We start from the raw sequence: 15,166 nt of genomic DNA on the forward strand, positions 1-15,166 counted from the left end.
CCTCCTCCTGTGCTGTGTGTATTAGGGATCTCCTCCTCCTCCTCCTCCTGTGCTGTGTGTATTAGAGATCTCCTCCTCCTCCTCCTCCTCCTGTGCTGTGTGTATTAGAGATCTCCTCCTCCTGTGCTGTGTGTATTAGGGATCTCCTCCTCCTGTGCTGTGTGTCCCTCCTCCTGTGCTGTGTGTATTAGAGATCTCCTCCTCTTCCTCCTGTGCTGTGTGTATTAGAGATCTCCTCCTCCTCCTCCTCCTCCTGTGCTGTGTGTATTAGAGATCTCCTCCTCCTCCTCCTCCTGTGCTGTGTGTATTAGAGATCTCCTCCTCCTCCTGTGCTGTGTGTATTAGGGATCTCCTCCTCCTCCTCCTGTGCTGTGTGTATTAGGGATCTCCTCCTCCTCCTCCTCCTCCTGTGCTGTGTGTATTAGAGATCTCCTCCTCCTGTGCTGTGTGTATTAGGGATCTCCTCCTCCTATGCTGTGTGTATTAGGGATCTCCTCCTCCTCCTCCTCCTGTGCTGTGTGTATTAGGGATCTCCTCCTCCTGTGCTGTGTGTATTGGGGATCTCCTCCTCCTCCTCCTGTGCTGTGGGTATTAGGGATCTCCTCCTCCTGTGCTGTGTGTATTGGGGATCTCCTCCTCCTGTGCTGTGTGTATTAGAGATCTCCTCCTCCTCCTCCTCCTCCTGTGCTGTGTGTATTAGGGATCTCCTCCTCCTCCTCCTGTGCTTTGGGTATTAGGGATCTCCTCCTCCTCCTCCTCCTGTGCTTTGGGTATTAGGGATCTCCTCCTCCTCCTCCTCCTGTGCTGTGGGTATTAGGGATCTCCTCCTCCTCCTGTGCTGTGGGTATTAGGGATCTCCTCCTCCTCCTCCTGTGCTGTGGGTATTGGGGATCTCCTCCTCCTCCTGTGCTGTGTGTATTAGGGATCTCCTCCTCCTCCTCCTGTGCTGTGGGTATTAGGGATCTCCTCCTCCTGTGCTGTGGGTATTAGGGATCTCCTCCTCCTGTGCTGTGTGTATTAGGGATCTCCTCCTCCTGTGCTGTGTGTATTAGGGATCTCCTCCTCCTCCTCCTGTGCTGTGTGTATTATGGATCTCCTCCTCCTCCTCCTCCCCCTGTGCTTTGTGTATTAGAGATCTCCTCCTCCTGTGCTGTGTGTATTAGAGATCTCCTCCTCCTCCTCCTGTGCTGTGGGTATTAGGGATCTCCTCCTCCTCCTCCTCCTGTGCTGTGTGTATTAGGGATCTCCTCCTCCTTCTCCTGTGCTGTGTGTATTAGGGATCTCCTCCTCCTCCTCCTCCTGTGCTGTGTGTATTAGAGATCTCCTCCTCCTTCTGTGCTGTGTGTATTAGGGATCTCCTCCTCCTCCTGTGCTGTGTGTATTAGGGATCTCCTCCTCCTCCTGTGCTGTGTGTATTAGGGATCTCCTCCTCCTCCTGTGCTGTGTGTATTAGGGATCTCCTCCTCCTCCTGTGCTGTGTGTATTAGGGATCTCCTCCTCCTCCTCCTCCTGTGCTGTGTGTATTAGGGATCTCCTCCTCCTCCTCCTCCTCCTGTGCTGTGTGTATTAGGGATCTCCTCCTCCTCCTCCTGTGCTGTGTGTATTAGGGATCTCCTCCTCCTCCTGTGCTGTGTGTATTAGGGATCTCCTCCTCCTCCTCCTCCTCTCCTCCTCCTCCTCCTGTGCTGTGTGTATTAGAGATCTCCTCCTCCTCCTCCTCCTGTGCTGTGTGTATTAGAGATCTCCTCCTCCTCCTCCTCCTGTGCTGTGTGTATTAGGGATCTCCTCCTCCTCCTGTGCTGTGTGTATTAGGGATCTTCTCCTCCTCCTGTGCTGTGTGTATTAGGGATCTCCTCCTCCTCCTCCTCCTCCTCCTCCTGTGCTGTGTGTATTAGGGATCTCCTCCTCCTCCTCCTGTGCTGTGTGTATTAGAGATCTCCTCCTCCTCCTCCTCCTCCTGTGCTGTGTGTATTAGGGATCTCCTCCTCCTCCTGTGCTGTGTGTATTAGGGATCTCCTCCTCCTCCTGTGCTGTGTGTATTAGGGATCTCCTCCTCCTGTGCTGTGTGTATTAGGGATCTCCTCCTCCTCCTCCTGTGCTGTGTGTATTAGAGATCTCCTCCTCCTCCTCCTCCTCCTGTGCTGTGTGTATTAGGGATCTCCTCCTCCTCCTCCTCCTGTGCTGTGTGTATTAGGGATCTCCTCCTCCTCCTCCTGTGCTGTGTGTATTAGGGATCTTCTCCTCCTCCTCCTGTGCTGTGTGTATTAGAGATCTCCTCCTCCTCCTCACTCCTGTGCTCTGTGTATTAGGGATCTCCTCCTCCTCCTCCTCCTCCTCCTCCTCCTCCTGTGCTGTGTGTATTAGGGATCTCCTCCTCCTCCTCCTCCTCCTCCTGTGCTGTGTGTATTAGGGATCTCCTCCTCCTTCTCCTCCTCCTCCTCCTCCTCCTCCTCCTGTGCTGTGTGTATTAGGGATCTCCTCCTCCTCCTTCTGTGCTGTGTGTATTAGGGATCTCCTCCTCCTCCTCCTGTGCTGTGTGTATTAGAGATCTCCTCCTGTGCTGTGTGTATTAGGGATCTCCTCCTCCTCCTCCTCCTGTGCTGTGTGTATTAGGGATCTCCTCCTCCTCCTCCTGTGCTGTGTGTATTAGAGATCTCCTCCTCCTCCTCCTGTGCTGTGTGTATTAGGGATCTCCTCCTCCTCCTGTGCTGTGTGTATTAGGGATCTCCTCCTCCTCCTCCTCCTCCTGTGCTGTGTGTATTAGGGATCTCCTCCTCCTCCTCCTCCTGTGCTGTGTGTATTAGGGATCTCCTCCTCCTCCTCCTCCTCCTGTGCTGTGTGTATTAGGGATCTCCTCCTCCTCCTCCTCCTCCTCCTGTGCTGTGTGTATTAGGGATCTCCTCCTCCTCCTCCTCCTCCTCCTCCTGTGCTGTGTGTATTAGGGATCTCCTCCTCCTCCTCCTCCTCCTGTGCTGTGTGTATTAGGGATCTCCTCCTCCTCCTCCTCCTCCTCCTCCTCCGCTGTGTGTATTAGGGATCTCCTCCTCCTCCTCCTCCTCCTCCTCCTGTGCTGTGTATTGGGGGTCTGTTCCTTATTCTGTCATCTTACCACCCCCTTTTTTTTGTCACTATAAAGGGGGACTTCACACGAACTGGAGAAAGAAAGCTGGCTGGGGTAATGAAAGATGGCGTCAACTCTGCAAATCGCTACTATATTAACCGCTTCAGGGATGCCTACCGGCAGGCGGTGATCGGTGAGCTGTGACCACAGGAGTTCCCTCCTTTAGATCAGTGTTTCTCAGCTGTTTCAAGCCAGGTACCCCTAGTGACAAGCGAATGCAACAGAGTACCCCCCAAAAAAGTGTTGAGTGGCAGGCACATTGTGCAAGGTGGGTGGGCTTCCTGAGCTGGGCAGGCATCTGCCACCCACCCAATCACTATACCTCCTAGGGTGCGCATAGTGCAGGTTAGGAACCATTGCTCTAGAGCAGCTCTTCACAGGACTATGAGGTGCAGGGTCCCTGTGCCTGACATCAGCACACACAGGACTATGAGGTGCACGGTCCCTGTGCCTGACATCAGCACACACAGGACTATGAGGTGCAGGGTCCCTGTGCCTGACATCAGCACACACAGGACTATGAGGTGCAGGGTCCCTGTGCCTGACATCAGCACACACAGGACTATGAGGTGCAGGGTCCCTGTGCCTGACATCAGCACACACAGGACTATGAGGTGCAGGGTCCCTGTGCCTGACATCAGCACACACAGGACTATGAGGTGCAGGGTCCCTGTGCCTGACATCAGCACACACAGGACTATGAGGTGCAGGGTCTCTGTGCCTGACATCAGCACACACAGGACTATGAGGTGCAGGGTCCCTGTGCCTGACATCAGCACACACAGGACTATGAGGTGCAGGGTCCCTGTGCCTGACATCAGCACACACAGGACTATGAGGTGCAGGGTCCCTGTGCCTGACATCAGCACACACAGGACTATGAGGTGCAGGGTCCCTGTGCCTGACATCAGCACACACAGGACTATGAGGTGCAGGGTCCCTGTGCCTGACATCAGCACACACAGGACTATGAGGTGCAGGGTCCCTGTGCCTGACATCAGCACACACAGGACTATGAGGTGCAGGGTCCCTGTGCCTGACATCAGCACACACAGGACTATGAGGTGCAGGGTCCCTGTGCCTGACATCAGCACACACAGGACTATGAGGTGCACGGTCCCTGTGCCTGACATCAGCACACACGACTATGAGGTGCAGGGTCCTTGTGCCTGACTTTAGCACACACAGGACTATGAGGTGCAGGGTCCCTGTGCCTGACATCAGCACACACAGGACTATGAGGTGCAGGGTCCCTGTGCCTGACATCAGCACACACAGGACTATGAGGTGCAGGGTCCCTGTGCCTGACATCAGCACACACAGGACTATGAGGTGCAGGGTCCCTGTGCCTGACATCAGCACACACAGGACTATGAGGTGCAGGGTCCCTGTGCCTGACATCAGCACACACACGACTATGAGGTGCAGGGTCCTTGTGCCTGACTTTAGCACACACAGGACTATGAGGTGCAGGGTCCCTGTGCCTGACATCAGCACACACAGGACTATGAGGTGCACGGTCCCTGTGCCTGACATCAGCACACACGACTATGAGGTGCAGGGTCCTTGTGCCTGACATCAGCACACACAGGACTATGAGGTGCAGGGTCCCTGTGCCTGACATCAGCACACACAGGACTATGAGGTGCAGGGTCCTTGTGCCTGACTTTAGCACACACAGGACTATGAGGTGCAGGGTCCCTGTGCCTGACATCAGCACACACAGGACTATGAGGTGCACGGTCCCTGTGCCTGACTTTAGCACACACAGGACTATGAGGTGCAGGGTCCCTGTGCCTGACATCAGCACACACAGGACTATGAGGTGCACGGTCCCTGTGCCTGACATCAGCACACACACGACTATGAGGTGCAGGGTCCCTGTGCCTGACTTTAGCACACACAGGACTATGAGGTGCAGGGTCCCTGTGCCTGACATCAGCACACACAGGACTATGAGGTGCACGGTCCCTGTGCCTGACATCAGCACACACAGGACTATGAGGTGCAGGGTCCCTGTGCCTGACATCAGCACACACAGGACTATGAGGTGCAGGGTCCTTGTGCCTGACTTTAGCACACACAGGACTATGAGGTGCAGGGTCCCTGTGCCTGACATCAGCACACACAGGACTATGAGGTGCACGGTCCCTGTGCCTGACATCAGCACACACAGGACTATGAGGTGCAGGGTCCCTGTGCCTGACATCAGCACACAGCAGGGACTTCAAAGCAGAGACTACACTGAAGATAACAGCCCTGCATTATCACTGTAGGCGCTGTACAAACAGAAAATTAAAGAACTGTAATGATGTCATGATCACATGACCAAGATCTCCCAGATTCTTAAACAGTATGAGAGACAGGAGCACAGGGGAGCTGCTGAAGAACCTTCAGGGTAATGTGTAACGGGAAGGGGTGGAGGGGGTAATACAGGTGGAGCAGTATTTTTTGGTTTGGTGTTGGGTTATACAAATGGAGCAGTGTGTATTGCTACAGCTTCTGTTCTGGGGTCTAACCCCTTGGCTTCTGGTGGTGTCCTGATACCCCTCTGCTCCCCCTGGTAGATGTCTTTGGATTACTCTTGGTGGCAGGGGTTATTGGCAGGACCTTTAGATCACTCTTAGCAGCTATGAGAGGGGTGACTGGCTTCTTTTATTATTGCCTGGGTTTATCCTGGTGGCTGGCGGTGCCCTTGGCTCACTTCTGGTAGATCAGCATCCCAGCTTTAGTGCAATAAATCAAGAAAAACAAAACTAAAACAGAAATTCTGCAGTTTGGCCCACCCAAATGGCCGTCAAAAGGGGCGTGGCTTATAAAAGGTGTAATTACCCTCCTGGGGGAGGTTACACTTCTGAGCTTCGGGTCTTCCTGGCTGGGAAAAACCATTTGATTTCGACCCCCTCCCGGGGAGGTGGGGGGTGTTTGTACCCTCCAGCTCTGGTCCCTCCTGGGTGGGGTGATGCCCCCTCTGACCTTGTTGGAGCTAAGCTGACGTTTGTGGTGTCTCCTCTTACAGACCTGATGCAGGGGGTCCCAGTGACGGAAGATCTTTATTCCATTTTCACAAAAGAGAAGGAGCATGAAGCTTTACACCGGCAGAGCCAGAGGAATCACCAGGAGCTGATCAGCCAGCTGCTCCAGAACTACATGCTGATGCTGCTTCCAGATGACGAGAAGTTTCATGGGGGATGGGCCCTGATTGATTGTGACCCCAGGTATTGGTCCTGTGATGGGGTCGCTATGCTCTGGAACATGACCTTAACTAATGCTTTTCTCTATCACAGCATTGTGCCCCCCTCACGCCTCCAATCACAGCATTGTGCCCCCCGGGATTCCGCTAGCTTTGCTCAGTGGGAACGGGGCCTTAGGTGTAAGTCACGAGCACACAGAGCATCACACTGGCTGTATTATAAGATGTAAGCCACACCCACACAGAGCCTCACACTGGCTGTAGTATGAAGTGTAAGTCACGCCCACACAGCCTCACCCTGGCTGTAGTATAAGATGTAAGCCTAACCCACACAGAGCCTTAGGCTCTATTCATACGTCCTGTTCATGTCCTTAATTGCGGATCCGCAATAATATAGGACCAATGTATTTCAATGGACCTATACACACATCCGTGTTGTGTACTGGGCTGCAATCCGTTCCGCAAAAAAAAAAGGACAGACCCTAGTACGGACAGTAACTGACACATCCAATACAACTCTATGGGGTCTGTATTTTACTGAAGCAATACGGATGCAATACGGATGCAATACGGACTGAATTTGCGGATTGTATACTGACTGAAATTTGCGGATTGGAAAAATATACTGACGTGTGAATAGACCCTTACACTGGCTGTAGTAGAATAAGGTGTAAGCCACACCCACAAAGAGCCTCACACTGGCTGTAGTATGAGGTGTAAGCCACACCCACACAGAGCCTTACATTGCCTGTAGTATGAGGTGTAGGCCACACCCACAAAGAGCCTCACACTGCCTGTAGTATGAGGTGTAAGCCACACCCACACACACCTTATACTACAGCCAGTGTAAGGCTCTAAGCCACACCCACACAGAGCCTTACACTGGCTGTAGTATAAGGTGTAAGTCATGCCCACACAGAGCTGTACACTGGCTGTAGTATGAGGTGTAGGCCACACCCACAAAGAGCCTCACACTGGCTGTAGTATAAGGTGTAAGCCACACCCACACACAGCTTATACTACAGCCAGTGTAAGGCTCTGTGTGGGTGTGGCTTACACCTCATACTACAGCCAGTGTAAGGCTCTGTGTGGGTGTGGCTTACACCTTATTCTACTACAGCCAGTGTAAGGCTGTGTGGGTGTGGCTTACACCTTATACTACAGCCAGGGTGAGGCTGTGTGGGTGTGGCTTAGAGCCTTACACTGGCTGTAGTAGAATAAGGTGTAAGCCACACCCACACAGCCTCACCCTGGCTGTAGTATAAGGTGTAAGCCACACCCACACAGAGCCTTACACTGGCTGTAGTAGAATAAGGTGTAAGCCACACCCACACAGAGCCTCGCACTGGCTGTAGTAGAATAAGGTGTAAGCCACACCCACACAGAGCCTCATACTGGCTGTAGTAGAATAAGGTGTAAGCCACACCCACACAGAGCCTCATACTGGCTGTAGTAGAATAAGGTGTAAGCCACACCCACACAGAGCCTCATACTGGCTGTAGTATGAGGTGTAAGCCGCGCCTACACAGAGCCTCATACTGGCTGTAGTAGAATAAGGTGTAAGCCACACCCACACAGCCTCGCACTGGCTGTAGTAGAATAAGGTGTAAGTCACACCCACACAGAGCCTCATACTGGCTGTAGTAGAATAAGGTGTAAGCCACACCCACACAGAGCCTCATACTGGCTGTAGTAGAATAAGGTGTAAGCCACACCCACATAGAGCCTCACCCTGGCTGTAGTATAAGGTGTAAGCCACACCCACACAGAGCCTTACACTGGCTGTAGTATGAGGTGTAAGCCACACCCACACAGCCTCACACTGGCTGTAGTATGAGGTGTAAGCCACACCCACACAGCCTCACACTGGCTGTAGTATGAGGTGTAAGCCACACCCACACAGCCTCACACTGGCTGTAGTATGAGGTGTAAGCCACGCCTACACAGAAGCACTAAATTGTTGAGTACATGGGACGTACGCCATCATCTGTCACTTGGCTGCTGAGCTGGCGGTGGAAAGATATCACAACAAACCTTTATGTCTGTGTTTTTATTTTCAATGAAGAAACCCCCTTTGATACTATTTACAGACCAAATAGAGGCGGAGCCTATTCTTATCCTTGTTGGCCCAGGGAACAATAGGCTCCGCCTCTTTAACACTATTTACATCACAAATAAAGGTGTTATTTTAATAAATACACAGGCAGCTAAAGTTCTGAATGCTTCCCTGCTACCTGCCCAGCGCTGCCGCCAGCCAAGTGGGCAATCGGGGTCACAGATTCACTATAAGAAAATCTATTCAAAATGATTGCTAAATTTGCCTTCTATTATTATTATATTGTATTGTTGTAGTATTCTTAGTGAGGATGGATGGAGGGTGAGTGAGGATGGATGGAGGGTGAGTGAGGATGGATGGAGGGTGAGGGAGGATGGATGGAGGGTGAGGGAGGATGGATGGAGGGTGAGGGAGGATGGACGGACGGATGAAGGGTGAGGGAGGATGGACGGACGGATGGAGGGTGAGTGAGGATGGATGGAGGGTGAGGGAGGATGGATGGAGGGTGAGGGAGGATGGATGGAGGGTGAGGGAGGATGGATGGATGGAGGGTGAGGGAGGATGGATGGATGGAGGGTGAGGGAGGATGGATGGATGGAGGGTGAGGGAGGATGGATGGATGGAGGGTGAGGGAGGGTGAGTGAGGATGGATGGAGGGTGAGGGAGGGTGAGTGAGGATGGATGGAGGGTGAGGGAGGGTGAGTGAGGATGGATGGAGGGTGAGTGAGGATGGATGGATGAAGGGTGAGGGAGGATGGACGGACGGATGAAGGGTGAGGGAGGATGGACGAAGGGTGAGGGAGGATGGACGGACGGATGAAGGGTGAGGGAGGATGGACGGACGGATGAAGGGTGAGGGAGGATGGACGGACGGATGAAGGGTGAGGGAGGATGGACGGACGGATGAAGGGTGAGGGAGGATGGACGGATGGAGGGTGAGGGAGGATGGACGGATGGAGGGTGAGGGTGGACGGACGGAGGGTGAGGAGGGAGGGATGGATGGAGAATAGATGGAGGATGGCGATGGATGGATGGAAGGAGGGTGAGGAGGGATGGATGGAAGGAGGGTGAGGAGGGATGGATGGAAGGAGGGTGAGGAGGATGGAGATGGATGGATGGAAGGAGGGTGAGGAGGGATGGATGGAAGGAGGGTGAGGGAGGATGGAGATGGATGGATGGAGGGTGAGGAGGGATGGATGGATGGAAGGAGGGTGAGGAGGGATGGATGGATGGAAGGAGGGTGAGGGAGGATGGAGATGGATGGATGGAGGGTGAGGAGGGATGGATGGATGGAAGGAGGGTGAGGAGGGATGGATGGATGGAAGGAGGGTGAGGAGGATGGAGATGGAGGGTGAGGGAGGATAGAGATGGAGGATGGAGATGGATGGATGGAAGGAGGGTGAGGAGGGATGGATGGAAGGAGGGTGAGGGAGGATGGAGATGGATGGAAGGAGGGTGAGGAGGGATGGATGGAGGGTGAGGGAGGATGGATGGATGGAGGGTGAGGGAGGATGGATGGATGGAGGGTGAGGATGGATGGAGGGTGAGGATGGATGGAGGGTGAGGATGGATGGAGGGTGAGGATGGATGGAGGGTGAGGGTGGATGGACGGATGGAGGGTGAGGGTGGATGGACGGATGGAGGGTGAGGAAGGATGGATGGACAGAGGGTGAGGAGGGAGGGATGGATGGAGAATGTAGATGGAGGATGGCGATGGATGGAAGGAGGGTGAGGAGGGATGGATGGAAGGAGGGTGAGGAGGATGTAGATGGAGGATGGAGATGGATGGAAGGAGGGTGAGGAGGGAGGGATGGATGGAAGGAGGGTGAGGAGGGAGGGATGGATGGAAGGAGGGTGAGGAGGATGGAGATGGAGATGGATGGATGGAAGGAGGGTGAGGAGGGATGGATGGAAGGAAGGAGGGTGAGGAGGATGGAGATGGATGGATGGAAGGAGGGTGAGGAGGGAGGGATGGATGGAAGGAGGGTGAGGAGGGAGGGATGGATGGAAGGAGGGTGAGGAGGGAGGGATGGATGGAAGGAGGATGAGGAGGGATGGATGGAAGGAGGGTGAGGAGGATGGAGATGGAGGATGGAGATGGATGGATGGAAGGAGGGTGAGGAGGGAGGGATGGATGGAAGGAGGGTGAGGAGGGAGGGATGGATGGAAGGAGGGTGAGGAGGATGTAGATGGAGATGGATGAATGGAAGGAGGGTGAGGAGGGAGGGAGGGATGGATGGAGGGTCAGGGATGGATGATTTTATTTTCTTCTTGCTCTCTCAGTCTCATTGATGCAACTCACAAAGACGTGGATGTCCTGCTGCTGCTCTCCAACTGCGCCTACTATGTGGCCTAGTAAGTTAATCCTACCCCCCCCCCCCCCTCTCTTCCCCTCGTATGGGGCTGAGCCACGCCTGCTCCGCTCACAGCTTACATCTTGTCCTCTCTTCCAGCTATGACGATGAGGTGGATAAAGTGAACCAGTACCAGCGATTACACCTGGAAGATTTAGATAAAATTGAGATTGGTAAGTTGTGTTCCCAGGACATAGACAGGAGGACACCGACACCAGGATATAGAACAGACAGGAGGACAGTGACACCAGGATATAGATAACACAGACAGGAGGACACCGACACCAGGATATAGAACAGACAGGAGGACAGTGACACCAGGATATAGATAACACTGACAGGAGGACAGTGACACCAGGATATAGATAACAGACAGGAGGACAGTGACACCAGGATATAGATAACAGACAGGGGGACAGAGACACCAGGATATAGATAACACAGACAGGAGGACAGTGACAGCAGGATATAGATAACACAGACAGGAGGACAGTGACACCAGGATATAGATAACAGACAGGAGGACAGTGACACCAGGATATAGATAACACAGACAGGAGGACAGCGACACCAGGATATAGAGAACACAGACAGGAGGACAGCGACACCAGGATATAGATAACAGACGGGGATAGCGACACCAGGATATAGAGAACACAGACAGGAGGACAGCGACACCAGGATATAGAGAACACAGACAGGAGGACAGCGACACCAGGATATAGATAACAGACGGGGATAGCGACACCAGGATATAGAGAACACAGACAGGGGGACAGTGACACCAGGATATAGATAACAGACAGAAGGACTATGACACCAGGATATAGATAACACAGACAGGAGGACAGTGACACCAGGATATAGATAACACAGACAGGAGGACAGTGACACCAGGATATAGATAACAGACAGGAGGACAGTGACACCAGGATATAGATAACAGACAGGAGGACAGCAACACCAGGATATAGATAACACAGACAGGAGGACAGTGACACCAGGATATAGATAACAGACAGGAGGACAGTGGCACCAGTATATAGATAACAGACAGGAGGACAGCAACACCAGGATATAGATAACACAGACAGGAGGACAGTGGCACCAGTATATAGATAACACAGACAGGAGGACAGTGACACCAGGATATAGATAACACAGACAGGAGGACAGTGGCACCAGTATATAGATAACAGACAGGAGGACAGCAACACCAGGATATAGATAACACAGACAGGAGGACAGTGACACCAGGATATAGATAACATAGACAGGAGGACACCGACACCAGGATATAGAACAGACAGGAGGACAGTGACACCAGGATATAGATAACACAGACAGAAGGACAATGACACCAGGATATAGATAACACAGACAGGAGGACAGTGACACCAGGATATAGAATAGACAGGAGGACAGTGACACCAGGATATAGAACAGACAGGAGGACAGTGACACCAGGATATAGAACAGACAGGAGGACAGTGACACCAGGATATAGAACAGACAGGAGGACAGTGACACCAGGATATAGAACAGACAGGAGGACAGTGACACCAGGATATAGAACAGACAGGAGGACAGTGACACCAGGATATAGATAACACAGACAGAAGGACAATGACACCAGGATATAGATAACACAGACAGGAGGACAATGACACCAGGATATAGATAACACAGACAGGAGGACAATGACACCAGGATATAGAGAACACAGACAGGAGGACAGCGACACCAGGATATAGATAACAGACAGGGGGACAGCGACACCAGGATATAGATAACACAGACAGGAGGACAGTGACACCAGGATATAGATAACAGACAGGAGGACAATGACACCAGGATATAGATAACAGGAGGACAGCGACACCAGGATATAGATAACAGACAGGGGGACAGCGACACCAGGATATAGATAACACAGACAGGAGGACAGTGACACCAGGATATAGATAACAGACAGGAGGACAATGACACCAGTATATAGATAACAGACAGGAGGACAGCAACACCAGGATATAGATAACACAGACAGGAGGACAGTGACACCAGGATATAGATAACAGACAGGGGGACAGCGACACCAGGATATAGATAACAGACAGAAGGACTATGACACCAGGATATAGATAACACAGACAGGAGGACAGTGACACCAGGATATAGATAACACAGACAGGAGGACAGTGACACCAAGATATAGATAACAGACAGGAGGACAGTGGCACCAGTATATAGATAACAGACAGGAGGACAATGACACCAGGATATAGATAACACAGACAGGAGGACAGTGACACCAGGATATAGATAACAGACAGGAGGACAGTGGCACCAGTATATAGATAACAGACAGGAGGACAGCAACACCAGGATATAGATAACACAGACAGGAGGACAGTGGCACCAGTATATAGATAACAGACAGGAGGACAATGACACCAGGATATAGATAACACAGACAGGAGGACAGTGACACCAGGATATAGATAACAGACAGGAGGACAGTGACACCAGGATATAGATAACACAGACAAGAGGACAGTGACACCAGGATATAAATAACAGACAGGAGGACAGTGACACCAGGATATAGATAACACAGACAAGAGGACAGTGACACCAGGATATAGATAACAGACAGGAGGACAGTGACACCAGGATATAGATAACACAGACAGGAGGACAGCGACACCAGGATATAGATAACACAGACAGGAGGACAGCGACACCAGGATATAGATAACACAGACAAGAGGACAGTGACACCAGGATATAGATAACACAGACCCTCAGGAGGCTTATGGATATTTCGGCCTAATACGCAGACCTGTGGCAAAGGCCTCCTTGTGTATGATGATGGAGTGGTATGTGAATAGTGCTCTACATCAGTGTGCGGAGTCTCTGAGCCGGACTGCTAGGCCTATGCTACATGCTGGGCTCTACATCACGGAGGAGTCTATATGCTGGGCTCTACATGAGGGGGTGGAGTCTATATGCTGGGCTCTACATGAGGGGGCGGAGTCTATGCTGGGCTCTACATCAGGGGGCGGAGTCTATATGATGGGCTCTACATGAGGGGGTGGAGTCTATATGCTGGGCTCTACATGAGGGGGCGGAGTCTATATGCTGGGCTCTACATCAGAGGGTGGAGTCTATATGCTGGGCTCTACATGAGGGGGTGGAGTCTATATGCTGGGCTCTACATCAGGGGGTGGAGTCTATATGCTGGGCTCTACATCAGGGGGTGGAGTATTTATGCTGGGCTCTACATCAGGGGGTGGAGTCTATGCTGGGCTCTACATGAGGGGGTGGAGTCTATATGCTGGGCTCTACATCAGGGGTGGAGTCTATATGCTGGGCTCTACATCAGGGGTGGAGTCTATATGCTGGGCTCTACATCAGGGGTGGAGTCTATATGCTGGGCTCTACATCAGGGGGTGGAGTATTTATGCTGGGCTCTACATCAGGGGTGGAGTCTATATGCTGGGCTCTACATCAGGGGTGGAGTCTATATGCTGGGTTCTGCATGAGGGGGTGGAGTCTATATGCTGGGCTCTACATCAGGGGGTGGAGTCTATGCTGGGCTCTACATCAGGGGCGGAGTCTATATGTTGGGCTCTACATCAGGGGGCGGAGTCTATGCTGGGCTCTACATCAGGGGCGGAGTCTATATGCTGGGCTCTACATCAGGGGGTGGAGTCTATATGCTGGGCTCTACATGAGGGGGCGGAGTCTATATGCTGGGCTCTACATCAGGGGGTGGAGTCTATATGCTGGGCTCTACATCAGGGGGTGGAGTATTTATGCTGGGCTCTACATCAGGGGGTGGAGTCTTTATGCTGGGCTCTACATGAGGGGGTGGAGTCTGTATGCTGGGCTCTACATCAGGGGGTGGAGTCTATATGCTGGGCTCTACATCAGGGGGTGGAGTCTATATGCTGGGCTCTACATCAGGGGGTGGAGTCTATATGCTGGGCTCTACATCAGGGGGTGGAGTCTATATGCTGGGCTCTACATCAGGGGGTGGAGTCTTTATGCTGGGCTCTACATCAGGGGGTGGAGTCTTTATGCTGGGCTCTACATGAGGGGGTGGAGTCTTTATGCTGGGCTCTACATCAGGGGTGGAGTCTATATGCTGGGTTCTGCATGAGGGGGTGGAGTCTATATGCTGGGCTCTACATCAGGGGGTGGAGTTTATATGCTGGGCTCTACATCACCGGGTGGAGTCTTAATGCTGGGCTCTACATCAGGGGTGGAGTCTATATGCTGGGCTCTACATCAGGGGGTGGAGTCTATATGCTGGGCTCTACATCAGGGGGCGGAGTCTATATGCTGGGCTCTACATCAGGGGGCGGAGTCTATATGCTGGGCTCTACATGAGGGGGTGGAGTCTATATGCTGGGCTCTACATCAGGGGGTGGAGTCTA

General features: G+C 52.5%; 2 protein-coding genes across 3 annotated transcripts in view; one reads left to right on the plus strand and one right to left on the minus strand.

Moving 5' to 3' along the window:
• LOC138789136 (putative ferric-chelate reductase 1) overlaps positions 1 to 15,166 on the minus strand; it is a 567,372-nt gene that overhangs the window by 539,579 nt on the left and 12,627 nt on the right. The window lies entirely within an intron of this gene.
• Positions 1 to 15,166, plus strand: part of INPP5F (inositol polyphosphate-5-phosphatase F) — a 55,822-nt gene that overhangs the window by 36,523 nt on the left and 4,133 nt on the right. Inside the window, exons 14-17 of the mRNA XM_069967739.1 lie at positions 3,137 to 3,254; positions 6,141 to 6,339; positions 10,654 to 10,725; positions 10,824 to 10,897. Coding sequence (XP_069823840.1) covers positions 3,137 to 3,254; positions 6,141 to 6,339; positions 10,654 to 10,725; positions 10,824 to 10,897 — 463 coding nt within the window. The remainder of the gene's footprint in view (positions 1 to 3,136; positions 3,255 to 6,140; positions 6,340 to 10,653; positions 10,726 to 10,823; positions 10,898 to 15,166) is intronic.

This window comes from Dendropsophus ebraccatus, chromosome 4, assembly GCF_027789765.1.
Source record: "Dendropsophus ebraccatus isolate aDenEbr1 chromosome 4, aDenEbr1.pat, whole genome shotgun sequence".
Lineage (NCBI taxonomy): Eukaryota > Metazoa > Chordata > Amphibia > Anura > Hylidae > Dendropsophus > Dendropsophus ebraccatus.